Genomic DNA, 18,384 nt, shown 5'->3' with positions numbered 1-18,384 from the left:
AAGTAGAGCTGGATGGCACAGCCCAGATAACTGATGGTTTTGTCTGCACCCTGAAGGTTGTAGAGCATCTGAGGGATGGAACTTGTGGTGAAGCACACATCTAGGAATGAGAGGTTGGCCAAAAAGAAATACATGGGTGTGTGCAGCCGGGAATCCACAACTGAAAGCAAGATGATGGCCATGTTGCCAAGAAGAGTCAGCAGATAAAAAGTGAGGACAACCACAAAGAGGATCAGCTCTAGGTGGGGACGATCAGAGAAGCCCACCAGGATGAAGCCTTCAAAAGCACTTGTGTTGTACTTGTATTGTCCAAAATGGAAGTGAGAGGCAATTCCTAGGTAGGTTGATAAGAAAAGTCTGGGGTCCCGGAAGAGGAAAGAGGGATCTGGAATTCTCAAGGAGGAGGAAAGGACAGAGCTGATGATTGCACAACAAAACAACTCATCTTTCTCAAAGATATGCTTTTCCTTAAATTCAGTACCAATGATATGATATGATATGATATGATATGATATGATATGATATAACAACAATGTATCCTGCTTGAGGACATGTTTCTCCTTCTTGAGAACATTCTAACTAATCTTGTCATTTAAAATGTATGTTGTGGGAGTGGGTCTGGTGAGACCTTTCTACTGTTAGCTCTAATCTTGTTAATTTAAGATTTATGTTGTGGGAATGGGTCTGATAAAAATATATAAGGCCTTGAAAAGACTAGCAAGTGGGGCACTCTCTGTCCACCTTCTGATGTCTATGTCAGAAGTTTTCTCTGTCCATTTTTCACTTTAATAAAACTCTGCTACACAAAAGTTCTTGAGTGATCAAGCCTGGTCCCTGGTCCTGAAGCTAAATCTTCTTCAGAGATCACAAATTTGACATCGTTCACTGTAAGTTATCAAAAGTATAGCCAAATATAACAACGAGGAATAAGAGAGTTTTCCAGGAAGAATATTTTAACTAAGTCTTTATTATTTTAGTATTATTTTTGTTGTTGTTCAGTCAGTAAGTCATGTCCGACTCTTTGCAACTCCATGAACTACAGCATGCCAGTCTTCTCTGTCCTTCACTATCTCAAGGAATTTGCTCAAACTCATGTCCCTTGAGTCAGTGATGCCATCCAACCATCTCATCCTCTGTCACCTCCTTCTCCTCTTGCCCTCAAACTTTCCCAGCATCAGGGTCTTTCCCAATGAGTCAGCTCTTTGCATCAGGTGGCCAAAGTATTGGAACTTCAGCTTCAGCACCAGTCCTTCCAGTGAGTATTCAGGGTTGATTTCCTTTAAGATGGACAGGCTAGATCTTCTTGCTGTCCAAAGAACTCTCAAGAGTCTTCTCCAGCACCACAGTTCAAAAGCATTAATTCTTCGGCACTCAGCCTTATTTATATTCCAACTCTCACATCCATACATGACTACTGGAGAAACCATAGCTTTGACTATATGGACCTTTGTCAGTGAAGTGATGTCTCTGCTTTTTAATATAATATCTAGGTTTGTCATAGCTACTCTTCCAAGGAGCAAATGTCTTTTAATTTCATGGCTGCAGCCACTATCTGCAGTGATTTTGGAGCCCAACAAAACGAAATCTGACACTGTTTCCACATTGTCCCCTTCTATTTGTCATGAAGTGATAGCACCAGATGCCGAGAATTTAGTTTTTTGAATGCTGAGTTTTAAGCCAGTTTTTTCATTCTCCTCTTTCACTGTCATCAAGAGGCTCTTTAATTTGTCTTTCCTTTCTGCCATTAAAGTGATACCGTCTGCATATCTGAGGTTGTAGATGTTTCTCCTGGCAATCTTGATTCCATCCTGTGATTCATCAAACCCAGCATTTTTCATGATGTGTCCTGCATTAAGTAAGCTGAAAATATACAGCCTTGACATACTCCTTTCTGAATTTTGAGGAATATTGGGAATTTTTATTAGTTACCCTTTGGAGCACTAACTTAAGGTTTTCTACTTTCTATTTTCCTCAGTTGGTCATTCCTTTCCAAAGATGGTACAGGGAGGGCTATGCATGCCTTAGAGGGGTGAGGGTGAGGGGTTGAGTAAAGACAGCAGGTAGGGCTGAGTTCTAAGCTGCTACTGCCTCCAGAGATTTCACTGTATTGGTTGCATACCACATCACTCAGTTTATTTGAACATTGCAAAAGAGTCTTTCAAGTTTCACATGAGCAATACCAACTTTTTGAAAAAGTTGTTTGTATTCATTTTTGTTCTGAATTCTCTTTTAATTGCCTGAAAATATATTCCTTCATTAGTCAGAATCCTTACAATGATTATGTATCCATTTAAAGACTTGAACAGCTGTGTAATAACTATCCACAGTCCACATACTTCAGGTGATTGGCATCATCAGACATCTCTATATCCTGGCCCTGTACCTTATATCATGGTCCTGGTAAGTCAGCAGAGTCAGAAATCAGAGCATTCTTAAAAGCCATTAGAATCAGAGCATTCCTATACCAGAAGGGCTAACAGTGACTAACCTACATGTAGAAAATGACTGTGAACTTCATAACTATATCTCTAAAACAACTTTCTCTTAGTCAGTTGACAAAATTTGTACAGCTACTTTATTACCAGTTGACATGAGAATTATGATGGGGGAAATGGAGTTAGTGGTTTAACTAATTATGGATATGTTTTTTGTCTTGGTTTGTTTTTTGTTTTTACAATTTTTTCAAACACATGTATTTATGTGAACACATTGTAGGATCCTTCCTTCCCAGAGTCTTAGAAGGGGCCCACAGAATTGATGGTCTGAACATTAAGCTCAATCAGTTTCATGGCAAATCCACCTCTGACATTGCCCATGAAGCCACCCACATCAGCAAAATCTGTGCTGTTAACTATAAACTTAGCTCAAATCAGCATCAAGAATTCTGTTTTCAGGCAAGATAGAATTGCTTTCAGAAGTCTTCAAGAACTAGAAAAGGCATAATAAAAAAGAAAATCATTTGTGTTAAAATACCAGGGAGCCACAGGAACAACAAAGATAAAAAATATTGATTCAATTAATGTTCAATAGTGAAGAACTTGTGAAAAAGTGAGCTGAAGTTGCTTTTTCCCTGAAGTTACTGATTCTGTATGCAAATAAGAAGCTGGTAAAGGACCATTAGAAGAGAATAGAGGGAGAAAAACTCAGAAATTTGTTGTTCGTGTACAGCAAAGTGACAAAAATGAATTGACAGCCTGAACTACAAAGTAATTTTCCCCTAAAAGTATTTGACAAACCTTTATGTAGGGAGGGAAATTTTAAAACTATGTCAAAATCTCTCAAAAGATTGAGAGATCAATTGAATTGGTACTGAGGAGTTAAAGTTTAGAGTATATGATTAATCCAGAAGCATAATACTGTCTAAGTCTGTTGACATTGTTGTGAACAGCAGAATTTCATTCTTTTTTATGCTGAATTTTATTCATATATTTATATATATATGCTAATATCTGAAGAAAATCAAAACACTAACTGGAAAAGATACATGAATTCCAGTGTTTATAGCAGCATTATTTACAATAGCCAAGATATGGAAGCAATCTAAGTGTTCATCAACAAATGAATGGATAAAGAAGATGTATACTAATATGTGTCTTTTTTGGAGAAGGAAATGGCAACCCACTCCAGTATTCTTGTCTGGAAAATCCCATAGACGGAGGAGCCTGGTAGGCTACAGTCCATTGGGGTCGCAAAGAGTAAGACAAGATCGAGCGATTTCACTTTCACTTTTGGCCAAATGCGTTTAGTCAAGGAAATCGCTGTGATGACTGTCATTTGGAGCAAGCGTCAGCATTTCCTTTTATTTCTTGGAATACTACCACACTTTTGGGACTCTAATGCTAAAATTTCATTTTATTTATTCATCTTTTAGCTGTGTCATGTAGCATGCAGGATCTTAGTTGCCTGACCAGGCATCAAACTTTTGCCCTCTGCCTTAGAAACAGTTTAAACCGCTGGACCACCAAAAAAGACCCTAAAAATTTATTTTAAACTTTAGTAGAGTTTGAATGTATCTCTACCCCCATTTCCTCCTAGGTAAGCCATTATCTCCAGCCTTTTGCAACATTTCTCTTACAGAAAACACAGCAATGCTTACCTTTCTACTACAGACTTTCGTTCCCTGCCTACCTTACCATTGCAGGCTTTTGTTCCAATACGCAATATATTTCCCATTTTTTAAAAAGTCAGATAGTCAAAGAGTAACATACCAAATAACCTTCTTCTAGAGCTTCTTTCCAAGCAAAAGAAGAGAGCTACACTAATTGAACTGATCTCTTAAAAATGAGTCTTGGTGGTAATGAAACGGAGCAGGACTCTATGCTCTTTGTCTACTATGTCCTCTGCCTGCCTTTTGTCTGTGGAAAAACTTCAGCCAAAGAATAAATTTATTCAGAGAAGTGAGAACACACAGAAAGGAAGGAAAACAAAGGAGACCCAAGTAATGGTTTAGTCATTAAGTATAGTCAAAGACCTTTAGTTCCTTCTTAAGGGCTATAGACAATATTCTGAACCATATCCTGAGAGCTGTCTTATAGATACTGAAACTCCCACCAGCTGGAGAGTTCACTGCATGTCGTAGCCATGACAGAAGCTGCCACAATTCCTCAAGAAATGGAAACAAACATACCCTGGAGTTGAAGATTAATGGTATTTTTAAAAGTCATGATGATTCTGGTCAGACCACTGATGACCCATTCCAAGAGGTTGTGCTCTTTCTGCATGTAGGCCCTTTCTCAGCCTATAGAAGTTCTTGCCTACTGATTGTCTGTGGTGGAAATTGGCCTTTGGACAGGAGTCTGCCCACTCCTTGCCCTGCACTGGTTGCCAATATCTAAAATAAAACAAACTTTCCTTTCCACCACCTGGCCTCCTTATTGGGTTTTTGAGTATTGGAGCAGCCGGATCCCGCTTTTACTTACAGTAAGAAGGGAGGCATATAACTCTTTGGTAGCAGTGCCAGAGATTAAAAAAAAAAAGAATAGAAGTTGGACTTCCACTTATGTAACCAATTCCCTAACACATTTTATTTTAACCAGTCTAAGCCTCTATTTCTATATCTATATATCTTTGGAAATAATGGATGACTGTCTCACAGGGCACTTATGAGGACCTAGTGAAACAATCCTTTCAAAGCACTCAGCACTGGTGTCTGGATAATGATGATAACCTCAATAGAGCCTTCCCTATTTCCAAGATCTTGGATAAGTGTGCATTACTTGATACTTTCTAAATTTAAAGAATTCTGAAACAATTTCAGTTTGTATATACTTGGTCCGTTCTGCAGAATAGGTATTTACCTTTATTCATATTTTCTTTAGTCCTTTCTTTACTTTCTTCTTAAATTGTGATTTTTTTTCCACTGAAATGCAATCTGTTAAAAAAAAACAACAACTATAAATACAATTCATACCCTAGTTCAATTTGTCCCCTAACCATCCTCAACCTTATTCCTACTCTTATGTAGAGAAGTAACCAATGTCATTAATTTAAAAGACTTAAATATACACAAAGTCTCAGTTTGTTTCTTTTCTAGCTTTACTTCATGCCTCATCTTCCTCTAGATATTACCCTCTGCCCCTTTCCAGATTATTCAAGCTATTGTTAATTACATAATAATATTAAGAATTAGTCATTCTTATTCTTAAAAAAAAATAGATATTTTCTCATGTAATCTCATACAGACACACAAAGCATAGTAAAATCACACTTCAGTGTCTTAAATTATTGTTTTATAAAAGTAGGACCATGTTATGTATTTGTTTCAGCATTTTTGATTTCCTCATTCAGCAAAAGCTCAAGAAAACATCTCCAAGACATGTGTTAGTGCTATAATTCCTTGTTTCAGATGAATGAACACTTTCCATTCTGTGAATATATTAATTATCTAGTAAATTTCTTATCAAAGGACCCTGTATTTTTCTTCGTCATTGGTCATTAAAACATTTCTGCATTAAACATTATTGTTCATTTGTCCTTTTTAGGGGAATGATTCCTGCAAATTACAGCACTAGATTGAGAGTTTATGTAGTTTTTAGAAACCATTACCATATTTTCCCCAGGAAAACTTGTGACACTTTGAATTTCCACCAGTAATCTGTGAGTAGAACTTTTCCTTCATTCTCATTGGCAATAAAATTCAATTCTTCTTTTGCTTCCAGTCTGGTGAATATGAAGAGTTTTATCATCACCATTTTAATATCTCTTTCTCTGAGAATTTGGCCACACTTTCTTATATGTCTTGTTTATTTGGATTTGATATTCTAAATCGCAAAGAGTTGGGCACAACTTGGTGACTGAACAACAACAACAAATTGTCTATTCATATAATTGCTTTCCTATTGGAATATTTGTGGGTTTTCCCCATGTTTGTGAAAATCATAATCTTTTTTCTGCATTATGAATATATGTCTTCTAAATCTACTCATCTGGAAAAGAAATTGAAAAGAACTTGAATAATTAAAATAAAAATATAATATTTTGGCCAGAATAAATACTATAATATAAAATATTTAAACCTTACAAGACAATCTATATAATCATGAGTTGAAGAAGAACTTGGTTACTAAACCTGGAAATTTTAAAACTCTATCAAAAATATAGAATATATTGGTTCTACATAAATTCTTTAAAACTGCTTTATGTAAAATGTAAAATGTGTTACAAACTAAGTTAAGCATTTCTCTTAAGATAAAATAAATTGAGGTCTATTTTCTGATACACAAATCAAAGGTTTGGTAGCATAACCTCAGATGGGTTCTCAGCAAATTTACACACAGAATAAAAATTTCTTCCTGAGAGAAATAAGTAAGTCGCTTTAGACTGGAAAATGAATTCCAATTCAATAGCAGAAAGTCCAAACTGTCTTTGAAAGATATTTTAGTCCCCATTGTCATTTTGTCTTAGACAAAGTTGAGGATTCAGTCCCTGGAGAAAGGGTTTGCTGAGCAAATCAAAAATGAAAGAGGAATGTATCTCCATAAAGCTCTCCTCCTTCCCACTGGGTATGCTGTTAATTGCTATAAACTATGGGGGAAGACTTTTGCAATTCAGTGTTTGAGATTTCTGCCAGAGACCAAAGCAAATACCAATATTGATCATCCATTTTGAAAAACTAGTTGGAAAAAAAAAATCTGAAAATAGCAGTTGGTGCTCTAATTACAAGTGATGCCAGAACACCATTCAGATCATCTGTAATACTTCATTCTTATCTTCCAGTTAACTCTGAATGGAGACATCATGACTTGCTACATTTTTAGTATAACTAAAAGAAGCTGAATGAATTTCATCAAATCAGTTATACAACTAAATAGCATATGAAGATGACAGTTTATCTGTGCACTTTAAATTAGCTCTATTTCAAACTCAAGTCTTCGTGGACATAAAATTGATCTATCACCAATGTTTAAGATGGAGGTCAGTAGAATATATTTCAAAAATTTCTAAATAAAATGACATTAAAATTTGAGTATTCTAAGCATGCATTTCATGGACTGTTTATATTTCAGATCTCAGCAAAGACCAACAACTTCTCTGTTAGGAAAAATCTGATTTTATCCAGCTTCAGCTTCTAAAAACTTTTTTATATATTATGTGTAAGCATATGTTTTATATATGTGATATAGTTTATATTTTATATCATTATATATTTTAAGTATAAAGTACATATGTACATACAAATTATATTATATGTTATGTACAAATATGTTCATATGTTTTTTATACAAATATATTTTGAACATATCTGTAAAATCTATGGGAAATAAGAACTTTAGAGCAGGTCAGCTTTAGGTTCTAATCTTTAGTCCGTTATTTACTAGCTCCAGGACCTGAGGAAAGTAATTTCTCTAAAAATATAAATTCAGTTTCTGCCTGAAAATTTAATATTTAATAAAATGGAAAAAAATTTTGACAAACTTCCTCGTATTGATGAGCCAATTTACAATGTATTAGCCATGTGAAAAATTACTCCTATCATTCATCTTTTTGGGCTTCTCTGGTGGCTCAGACAGTAAATAATGGAGACCTGGGTTGGGAAGATCCCCTGGAGGAGGGCATGGCAACCCACTCCAATATACTTGCCTGAAGAATCCCCATGGACAAAGGAGCCTGGTGGGATACAGTCCATGGGTGGCAAAAAGTCAGACAGGACTAAAGCGACTGGACAAAGTGCTTTGAGTTCCCACATCACTATCATACTTTGACTAACATAAGCACATTCATCTTTTTACTCCTGCAAGAATATGGTATCTATGTGGTATTTAGAAGCCTACCTCATAGGGATATGAAATAATTTGAGAATATGTAACAGTAAACAGTTTTTGTGCTAAAAGGAAAATACCATGCCCATAGTCTTACTGAAGGTAACTGATATCCAAAGCTATTTAATAACTTGCTCAATTATATACCTGGCTATTTGGGGACTAAAATTCTTGTTACTTCTATTGTCTCAAGGCTCCTTCCATAGTGTAGCTTAAAATGATGCTTCAAGACTCTGTTGAATTTTACCTTTTTGAATGTTCAAAGTCAGATATGGGATAAGAGAATTCAGTAGAGAGATGATAAGTATAAGATTAATACATCACAGATAAAATTTATTAATATTTCATCAGCAGCTTTCTAAACTTCTCTCCTATCAACTTCCAGTAACATCTGTATTAACCCTATTATACTCCCTTTCTAATCTCCTAGATATCTCTCATAATTCAAGTGTTTTCTTCTGCTGCCTTCTTGAATGCTACTCAAAATGAGATAAACAGTATCTTGAGATTCTGGTAATGTATGTTTACTCAAAAGCAGAGGAATCTTCTCAGTGGCCTTTCAGGAAATAGCCACAATTGCAAGCAATTAGAGAGATGTCCACAGGTAATACTCAGGAGCCTGTCTGATATAATTTCAGAGAAGCAAATAAGGACTTCCTAGGTTTTTGTTCTTTTGTTTTGTTAATAAACACTTCAGTCCTAACACTGGGGATATGAATCAGAATTCAAATTACTTAAAACTTCTAAAATGCAAAAATAATACCACAACTACTTAGTCTAAAGATATACTTTCAAAAGGGATAAATATTTGAGGTTACTGTGTGCTTGAAAGACGGGTGAATGAACAACAACAACAAAAAGAGTAAAGCAGAATACAAGAATTCAATGCTCTGAAACCTCCTGTTTTCTCTCCTCATTACTTTCTGGCTCCATCATCTTTATATCTTATTCTGCTCCAGTGCTTTGTGCTGGAGTGATAAATATTTTCCCCCTTACTGTGCCCTCATTACAGAACATGAGAGGATATTACATATGACAAGATATGTGAACTAATATATCATATTGATGCAGAAACAGTTTATCATGTTTGTATGTAGTGAATCTCAGAGGGAGAGGGGTCAGTTGATTAAATAAATTAACTGATTCCCTCTTCTGTAATCTTCCATAGCGAGGACTTCCTTGACTGAGTTTCAGGAAGTAACATCTTATCTAGGATCAGTCAGGAAAGGACATTGCCCATGTGAGAGGAGAAAATACATGCAATGTCCCCCATGATGAGATACCTCCTGAGCAATAATATAAGAATTGTGTCACTCTTCAATATTACATTTAAAGAGATGCTACACCTTATCCAAACAGGAATATTGAGAATGAAAGTGGCTCTATTACCAAACTGCAGTAGGAGACAACTCAGCAGTCCTGGGTAAACTGGGGAGTGTCATTCACCCCAGTTACACGGACTAGAGGGGATCTGTTCAACACTTGTGTAGCTCAAGGAAATTATGGATTGTGTGAAATCTCTCTACTGATGCTGTTTATCCTGTTTTACCTGATTCCTCCATTCCTTGGCGACATTTTTTTTTTGCCAAGAGAATACAAAATGCCCCCACACAATCCATCCCTTAGAAAAAAAATCCTTGCAGATTCAGACATAATTTTTAAAAAACATGAAGAGTTTAAAAAATTAATTTTCTTGCAAAGATCTGCACCCTAATGGGGACCAAAGTACTAAACTAAAGCAATGCTGGTCTGAGAGTAAAATACAGTGAGTAAATTAGTGTGTGTGTGTGTGTGTGTGTGTGTGCGCGTGCGCTCAGTCCCTCAGTTGTGTCAGAATTTTTGTGGCCCCATGGACTGTAGCCCACCAGACTCTTCTGCCTGTGGAATTTTAAGTGAGGATTTTTTTTTTTAATGTTAAAAGAGTAATATGGGCTTTTTAAAAATTAGAACAAAAAACAGGTAAATTTATAAATAATTCTGCTTACTCTCCACCATCCCCATTTCTTAGGAGTGACACTTCTGTATTCTTCAAGGTAATATTTAATTTCTGTATTAGTATCTTTATGTATGTATGTATAAAATACTATTTTTAAAATTGATAGAATCAGGCTATACAAATGTTACAAAAGTAACTATTTTTTTTCATTTAGAGATACATTTGAACATCATTTTATGTCTATATCGACTATGTTTCTCAAAGTTTTTGTCAAATGAGAGCAAGGCAATTTTTAGGGGACTAGTAGTCCGAGATGGAGAAGGCAATGGCACCCCACTTCAGTACTCTTGCCTGGAAAATCCTATGGACAGAGGAACCTGCAGTCCATGGGGTCGCTAAGAGTCGGACACGACTGAGCGACTTCATTTTCGCTTTTCACTTTCATGCATTGGAGAAGGAAATGGCAACCCACTCCAATATTCTTGCCTAGAGAATCTCAGGGATGGGGGAGTCCAGTGGGCTGCCGTCTATGGGGTCGCACAGAGTCGGACACGACTGAAGCGACTTAGCAGCAGCAGCAGCAGTAGTCTGAGAATAAGAACAAAATTAAAATACACGTTGCTAACATTCAAATGAACCTGAATAATCATGAAAAATTTATATTCTGATATTGATAAAATAATAAAATAATTTAGAGTGTCCTGTTAAGATTTCTTCGGGGCGAATACACGTTTAGCAGGTGGAACTGACATATCAGCAGTTTTAGGAATTTCAGGGCATTGAATAGCTTTTGCTTAAAGCATCTCAGGAGGGCTTTCTGTGTGGCTCAGAGGTAAACAATCCACCTGCAATGCAGGAGACACAGGAGATGCAGGTTTGATCCCAGGGTTGGGAAGATCCCCTGGAGGAGGGCATGGCAAGCCACTCTGGTATTCTTGCCTGAAGAATTCTATGGACAGAGGAGCCTGGCAGGCTTACAGCCCATGGAATCGCAAAGAGTCGGACATGACGGAAGCGACTGGGCAAAGTGTCTCAGAGTTCTCACATCACTATCATACTTGGACTAACATAACCGTGTTTCTATGTACCAGGCACTATGCCAGCCAATTTTCACTGAAAAATCACATTTTACTTCACAGCAGGTGGTAACTAGGATCCTTATTTTGAGGGTTGATAGTTTGGGGGCTAAGGAGGAAAAAGGAAGGTGAGTTTTCAACTGGCAGAGCCATGTTTCATTGGTAACCTTAGAAAATTTATAGTTTTATAAACCATAAGTAATTCCTCTCTGAGTAACCTCAGAGGCCTTGAAACTAACTTTTTTCATCCACACTGCTTTGTTTCTAAGGGCCCGGGTCTAGACTAAGCAATGTGTGTATATGTTTCATATCAAGACAATGTGAAAAAGCACGATTATCTTCACAAGTGAGAACTTGAAGATCAGAGGATAAGAAACATTCCCAGTATAATGTAACTAATTAGGCAAGGTAGCCTATGAGCCTAAGTCCAGTTCCAGATTATTAAATAATCTCATATGAATTCTGAGCTTCTAAAATAAAAAAAATATATGTCCTCAGTTGTGTCCATTATTAGATACTTTCTACATGTTCTTTTTTTTTTTGAGGGGCTGAGATTTATACAGTTTTAATTAATTTTAATTTACACAGTTTTTACACAGGGAATCTCATTGGCATTGGGAGAAAATAGATGGCACTAGGGGTAAAGAGTTCACCTGCCAAAGGAGACGCAGGAGATGTGGGTTCGAGCCATGGATTGGGAAGATCCCCTGGAAGAGGGCATGGGAACCCACTCCACTATCCTTGCCTGGACAATCCCAAGGACAGAGGAGCCTGGTGGGCTATAATCCATAGGGTCGCAAAGAGTTGGACACGACTGGAGTGACTTAGCATACTCTCACAGAAGGATTTCAAATGGCAGAAACTGTGTCTATATCTATCTAATAGAAGGTACCGAGGGTAGAAAGAAGTGAGAACAATGAATTTACAGAATAACAAAAGATCAAATTTTGATATTTTATATAAAATAATTCTATGAATATGGAAACTGATGTTACTTTAATTTTTTTGAAATTTATTTTACTAATATACTTAAATAAAAATAAAAACACTTTAAATACTTGGAAAGATAAATATGTATATTTTGTCAATATATTTTCACATTATTAATAGCATCATTCTATAAGTTTATACAAATTATTAGAAAAATGTTTAAAACTGACAGTAAATAAATGTGCTTGTTAACTTACTTTTTATATTCCAGAGAACCAAGAGCTGACCATTTAACATGAATAGGATCAATGAGAGTGTCCCCCAAGAGTTCGTCCTCTTAGGTTTCTCAGATCGACCATGGCTGGAGCTTCCACTCTTTGTGGTGTTCCTGATTTCCTATATCTTGACCATCCTGGGCAATCTAGCAATAATTGTTGTGTCCCATCTGGATTCTAAGCTCCATACCCCTATGTATTTTTTTCTTACCAATCTCTCACTCTTGGACCTTTGCTACACCACAAGTATAGTTCCACAAATGCTGGTAAGCATATGCAGCATCAGGAAGGTGATTAGTTATGGTGGCTGTGTGGCACAGCTTTTCATTTCCCTGGCTTTGGGTTCCACTGAATGTCTCCTCCTGGCTGTCATGTCCTTTGATAGGTTTGTAGCTATTTGTCGGCCTCTCCGCTACTCCATCATCATGCACCAAAGGCTCTGCCTCCAGCTGGCAGCTGCATCCTGGGTTAGTGGCTTCAGCAACTCAGTACTGCAGTCCACCTTGACCCTGCAGATGCCACTCTGTGGCCACAAAGAAGTGGATCACTTCCTCTGTGAAGTCCCTGCTCTGCTCAAGTTGTCATGTGTAGACACAACAGCAAATGAAGCTGAACTATTCTTTATCAGTGTGCTATTCCTTCTAATACCTGTGACACTCATTCTGATATCATATGCTTTTATTGTCCAAGCAGTGTTGAGAATACAATCAGTGGAAGGTCGGCGAAAGGCATTTGGAACATGTGGCTCCCATTTGATAGTGGTGTCTCTTTTTTATGGCACTGCTATCTACATGTACCTGCAACCACCATCCCCTGCCTCCAAGGACCGGGGAAAGATGGTATCCCTTTTCTATGGAATCATCACACCCATGTTGAACCCCCTTATATACACACTTAGGAACAAAGATGTAAAGGGAGCATTTAAGAGGCTGATTGCAAGGATTTTCTTAATCAAGAAACAGGAATACCCAAATGATAGGCCTTCTTAAAACTTGAAGTTTACTTATTTTAATAATTTAATAAATTAAATTATTTAACTTAACAATAATTAATTTAATTTAATTTAATCCATCCAAGTTACTTTAGTCTACTCTTAGAACTGTTATGATGACCTTCTTCAAATAAAATGTCACTGACAAAAAACTGCACTTATTTCCTACTGTCTACCTGTAGTCATTGCACAAGTTCTGAGAACTGGTGCATTATGATCCTCTAAAATAGTGTAAGCTTGAAATATTTAAAGTCTCAATCAAGTGTGTCCTGGTCCAAGATAACGCTTTCTTTTCTTTTGCTAATGACTGTACCTCTCCTAAATTCTAAAGGAAATCAGTCCCGAATATTCTTTGGAAGGACTAATGCTGAAGGTGAAGCTTCAATACTTTGGCCAGCTGATGTGAGAACTGACTCATAGGAAAAGACCCTGATGCTGGGAAAAACTGAAGGCAGAAGGAGAAGGGGACGACAGAGGATGAGATGGTTGGATGGCATCACCGACTCAATGGACCTGAGTTTGAGCAAACTCCAGGAGATGGTGATGGACAGAAAAGCCTGGTGTGCTGCAGTCCATGGGGTTGCAAAGAGTCAGACGCAACTGAGCAACTGAACTGAACTGTGTTTGCTGGAAAACCTCCCATAACTAGCCTCCCTCCCACAATACCTTTCTTTCGTCTTCAGCTGGTGAAGGTATTTGAAGTGGTAGTTTTGAGTCATTTCAGAGTTACTCAGTTTTCCTGAGTATTTCCCATGTACACAGGAGGTATACATGTTGTCAAACTATTTGTTTTTCTCCTGTTAATCTGTTCTTTTTATTACAGGGCCAAGAATTTAGAAAAGTAGAGGAAATATTACATATCTAAAGTAGGGTCCTGGAGCAACACCCAGTGGTGTGTGGCAGACAGAGGGCAGGACATGAAAGTATCTTTCATTCTCAGGGGACGAGGGAGATTACCAGTTTACCCAGATTACCGTAGGAGGAAATGAGGTCAGGTTGGCTTATCTGTTGCCAGGGAAAACAGCTGAGGAGAACCGCCCTCACCACCCCTTTGATAAACAACAGAGTAGATGGAGCTAGAGCAAGTACATAGGCACTTACAGATTAGGATTTATGATTAAGAGGGAAAGTCAGTTCTGTGAGTAGGGTGTAGGTGAAGCAGGCACTGGTGGAGCAGGGGATGTAGGTACAGAGAGGAAAGGAACAGCCATCTTGGGCAGCCTAATCATACAATGTGTGGATATGGGTGTAAGGCAGGCATGTGTGGCCTTTGGCATGATTTTAAGGAATGTAGGTTGATCTACACTTAGTTATACATTAGCTCCCAGCCACCCCCACCCCTAATCTAAGCTGAACCCCCAGAGTGAGGCCTTTATAAAGGAGAGGCTGCAGCTTCTGAAGAAGGCAGGGACAGGAATGAACAAATGAGAAGTATGGAGAGGATGGCACTTAATGAAGACGACCTTCCAGGTTAAAAGACACTTGGAAACTATGAGAGGATATACTGACTGAAACTGATCACCCTTGCAGGCACCATAGCAACCGTTTGCAGGAGTTATTTTACAACAGGAGGTCAGGACTGCCTTACACAGAATTAACAAGCCACCACCAACCAGAGGTATTCAGAAAGGTCAAAGGAGATGCCATGTGTCCTACCACCTCCCAGAATCTTTCTTGCTGGCATCCATCTTGGCTGAGCAATGCGTGAGACACAAGGAAGTACCCTGAGTCAGATGATTGTGTTGAGGCCAGTGTGAGGAAAGCAGGAGAGACTCCATCTTGAAGCCTGTCATCCATCTTAAAGACAGGATGTGAACTGGGCCTGAACCCTGCCCAACAGTGAGGAAACTGTCGCTAGTGAAAACCAGGTCTCCTGGAGGCTTCCTTCCCTACAGATGACAAATGGAGATTATAGTTGAGGTCAGCCTGCCCCTGTTAGATTAACCATGGAGACACCCAGCCTTGATGTATAATCATTGTTTTTCCCCTTTAACCTTAATTGTTTGTTCTCCTAGCACCAAAATCATATACAACAAAGAGGCTGCTAACATGTAACCAGTCACAAACGTAATGGGGGGCATAAAACTGGGCCTCTCAGAAACAGGGTCCTTGTTGGGAACTGATTCCCCCTGGACCTACTGGCATAATCAACTGTACTCCACTGTCTTGTGTGTCCTTCGAGGTGTGTTTCTGGATTCCACAACAATTGGACAGAGACAACCCAGAAACTAATCCCATCACCATAAACCAGAGATTGGCAGAGCAGCTCTCCTGGGTTCCCTTACCCTCCTGCTCTCCCCCACAAGACCCCTTCCCAATAGTCTCTTGCTTTGTCAGCACCTGTGCCTCCTCCGATAATTCATTTCAGAGCGTCATACAAGAGTTCCCTTTCAGGCCCTGGAAGGGGTTCTTCCAGGAGCAGACGGACAAATCAGGGACAGCCATCCTAAGCCCCAAACTGAATTTCAATGTGTGTATGTGCACAGGCTTTTAAGGAGTTTATACAGATCTTTCATCAGTTCTTACAGGAATGTGTGCACCCACATGGTAAGAATCTCCCACCCTAGACTTTAAGAGGAGATAGTCAGAAACAGCAGACCAGCACCCATGGCTTTGAGCAATGGAGAGCTTCTTAAAGAGTTTAACTTGTGAGTTTAGTCCTTTTATTTGTGCTGAGTCCCCAGAATTTTCCTAAAACAGGAAGGAACTGTCAGGGAAATGTATGCCTCAAAGGAAAATGATAGCACACCCTTTAGTGTCATCTGATTCTGATTCAATGAGAGGTATTTTACAATTTTGTAAATTTTTGATAACTGGCAGCAATAAAAAATAATTTCTGTCTTGTTCAGTTGCTAAGTGGTGTTTATGCAACCCCATGGACTGCTGCACGCCAGGCTCTTCTGTCTTCCACTATTTCCTGGAGTTAGCTCAGTTTCATGTGCATTGAGCCCATCATGCTATCTAACTATCTCTTCCTCTGCTGCCCCCTTCTCCTTTTGCCTTTACTCTTTCCTAGCATCAGGGTCTTCTCCAATGAGTTGGCTCTTTGCATCAGGTGGCCAAAGTATTGGAGCAGCAGCTTTAGCATTGGTCCTTCCATTGAGTATTCAGGGTTGATTTCCTTTAGGATTGACTGTTTTTATCTACTTGCAGTCCAACGGACTCTCAGGAGTCTTCTCCAGCATCACAATTTGAAAGCATCAATTCTTCCTGGCTCAGCCTTTTTATGGTCCAATTGCTGTCTATAGACATGCAAATTAATTCTGTCTCTTGAAGGGACATTTTTTCCCTCCCAAGTCCACCTTCCTCACCAATCCTCAGCAGTATAAAAGCCAGTTTGGACTTTATTTAGACTTTACTTTCAATATTCCTGATCTATAAATGGCATCCACTCTTTGAATTCTCCTTTTAACTGGTAGTAAAACCTCATCAGTTATCTCATTAAAGAGGTAAAATCTTTTCAAAGGGGTTCACTTTTACACTTGTATGAATGAGAGTCACGATTGTATATTTTGGGGAAAATTAAACTTTAAGTAGGCTTCCCAGGTGGGTGGTAAAGAACCAGTCTGCCAATGCCGGAGACGCAGGAGATGCAAGTTCGATCCCTGAGTTGGGACGATCCCCCGGAGAAGGAAATGGTAACCCACTCCAGTATTCTTACTTGGAAAATCAGAGGAGCCTGGTGGGCTACAGTTCATGGGGTTGCAAAGGGTCAGACATGACTGAGCTGCACACACAAACACTCTTTAATTAGACTTTTATTCCCTATTTGACTGGAAGGAGTTTCTAGTGCCATTTTCATAACCATAGCAACCGGAGCCTAAGGTAAATCCACAGAATTCCTAAAACTCCCACTGCCTCTCCTTTGGGCTCCTTTCTTTCCCCCATCCCTCTCATTCCTCTCCATCTTCCTCCTTTTGCTCTGACACGCTTCCCTTCCTCTTCTCAGATTCTTTTCTTTCTGGAACTCCCCTTCGTCCCCATTTTCTTCTTCCTTCCTGCCCTCGTCCCCCCTTTCTCCTCTTCCCCTACCTTCCAGAACCCGCCCGGACATGGAGCTCCTCCTTACATCCACACAGTTTCCCCCACCGGGACGGGGGCCACCATCCGCTGGGACACGCCGAAGACTGGGTCACTCACACCCAGACCATCCTCCGGTGTCGCAGAGGGACGCTCTTAACTTGCAGTGGAAAGGAGCGTTTCCTAAAAAGAAGGGAAGAGGGAACATTACAAGGTTCTATTCAGTAAAACCAAAAAACGAAACCTAATATATAGTTTCGATGTAGCGAGTTTAAAAAAACAAAAGTAAAAGCCATTTAGAAAGTGAGCAAGCTTTCATAACGTGAGCATTGGTGGTTCAGTGGTAGAATTCTCGCCTGCCACGCGGGAGGCCCGGGTTCGATTCCCGGCCAATGCAAGGGTTTTCCCGTTTTTTTCTTGTCATTCTAATTTTGAAAATGCTCTGGTTTTGAGTTCGGAAATGTTCTATTTTCGAATTTTGACCTACTCATATATTTTGTAACCGTTAAGACCCGCAATCACTTCTGCTAGGTGAAAGGGGGAGACTGGTTGGCGACCGGTTGTTCTAACAGAAACATCCAATTTTCTGCCTTCAGAATATATAAATCAATCTGTTTTGGATTCATTCTTTTGTTTGTAGCATGAGTAAACTTAATGAATGGGCTTTGAAAGAAGTTTCTCCAGTTTCTAAAAAGAGCCCTTTACGTAAAGTGTAATAAATGAATTATTTTGAACAACTAACGTCACGGTGAGCAGAGTGGCGCAGCGGAAGCGTGCTGGGCCCATAACCCAGAGGTCGATGGATCGAAACCATCCTCTGCTAGCTCTTTTGCATTTCCCCTGAGGGGAGCTGTTTTGTATTTTTCCTGAGGGGGCGCGCGCGCGGGGGGGGCGCGCG

General features: G+C 38.9%; 1 protein-coding gene and 2 non-coding genes across 3 annotated transcripts in view; all 3 read left to right on the top strand.

Annotated features, from left to right (window-relative positions):
• Nucleotides 1–17,734, top strand: part of LOC120870268 (olfactory receptor 2B2-like) — a 95,274-nt gene extending 77,540 nt beyond the window's left edge. The window contains exons 2-3 of the mRNA XM_040249891.1: nt 12,803–13,410; nt 17,681–17,734. Coding sequence (XP_040105825.1) covers nt 12,803–13,410; nt 17,681–17,734 — 662 coding nt within the window. The remainder of the gene's footprint in view (nt 1–12,802; nt 13,411–17,680) is intronic.
• A 78-nt stretch (nt 17,735–17,812) lies between these two features.
• On the top strand, nt 17,813–17,883 carry TRNAG-GCC. The gene has a single exon. It is a non-coding gene; the product is annotated as a tRNA-Gly (tRNA).
• Nucleotides 17,884–18,237: 354 nt separating this feature from the next.
• TRNAM-CAU lies at nt 18,238–18,309 on the top strand. Its single transcript has one exon. It is a non-coding gene; the product is annotated as a tRNA-Met (tRNA).
• Nucleotides 18,310–18,384: the final 75 nt, after the last annotated feature.

The sequence above is a fragment of the Oryx dammah genome, unplaced genomic scaffold (genome assembly GCF_014754425.2).
Source record: "Oryx dammah isolate SB20612 unplaced genomic scaffold, SCBI_Odam_1.1 HiC_scaffold_11, whole genome shotgun sequence".
NCBI classification, from domain to species: domain Eukaryota; kingdom Metazoa; phylum Chordata; class Mammalia; order Artiodactyla; family Bovidae; genus Oryx; species Oryx dammah.
This window is presented reverse-complemented; position numbering and strand designations above follow the sequence as displayed.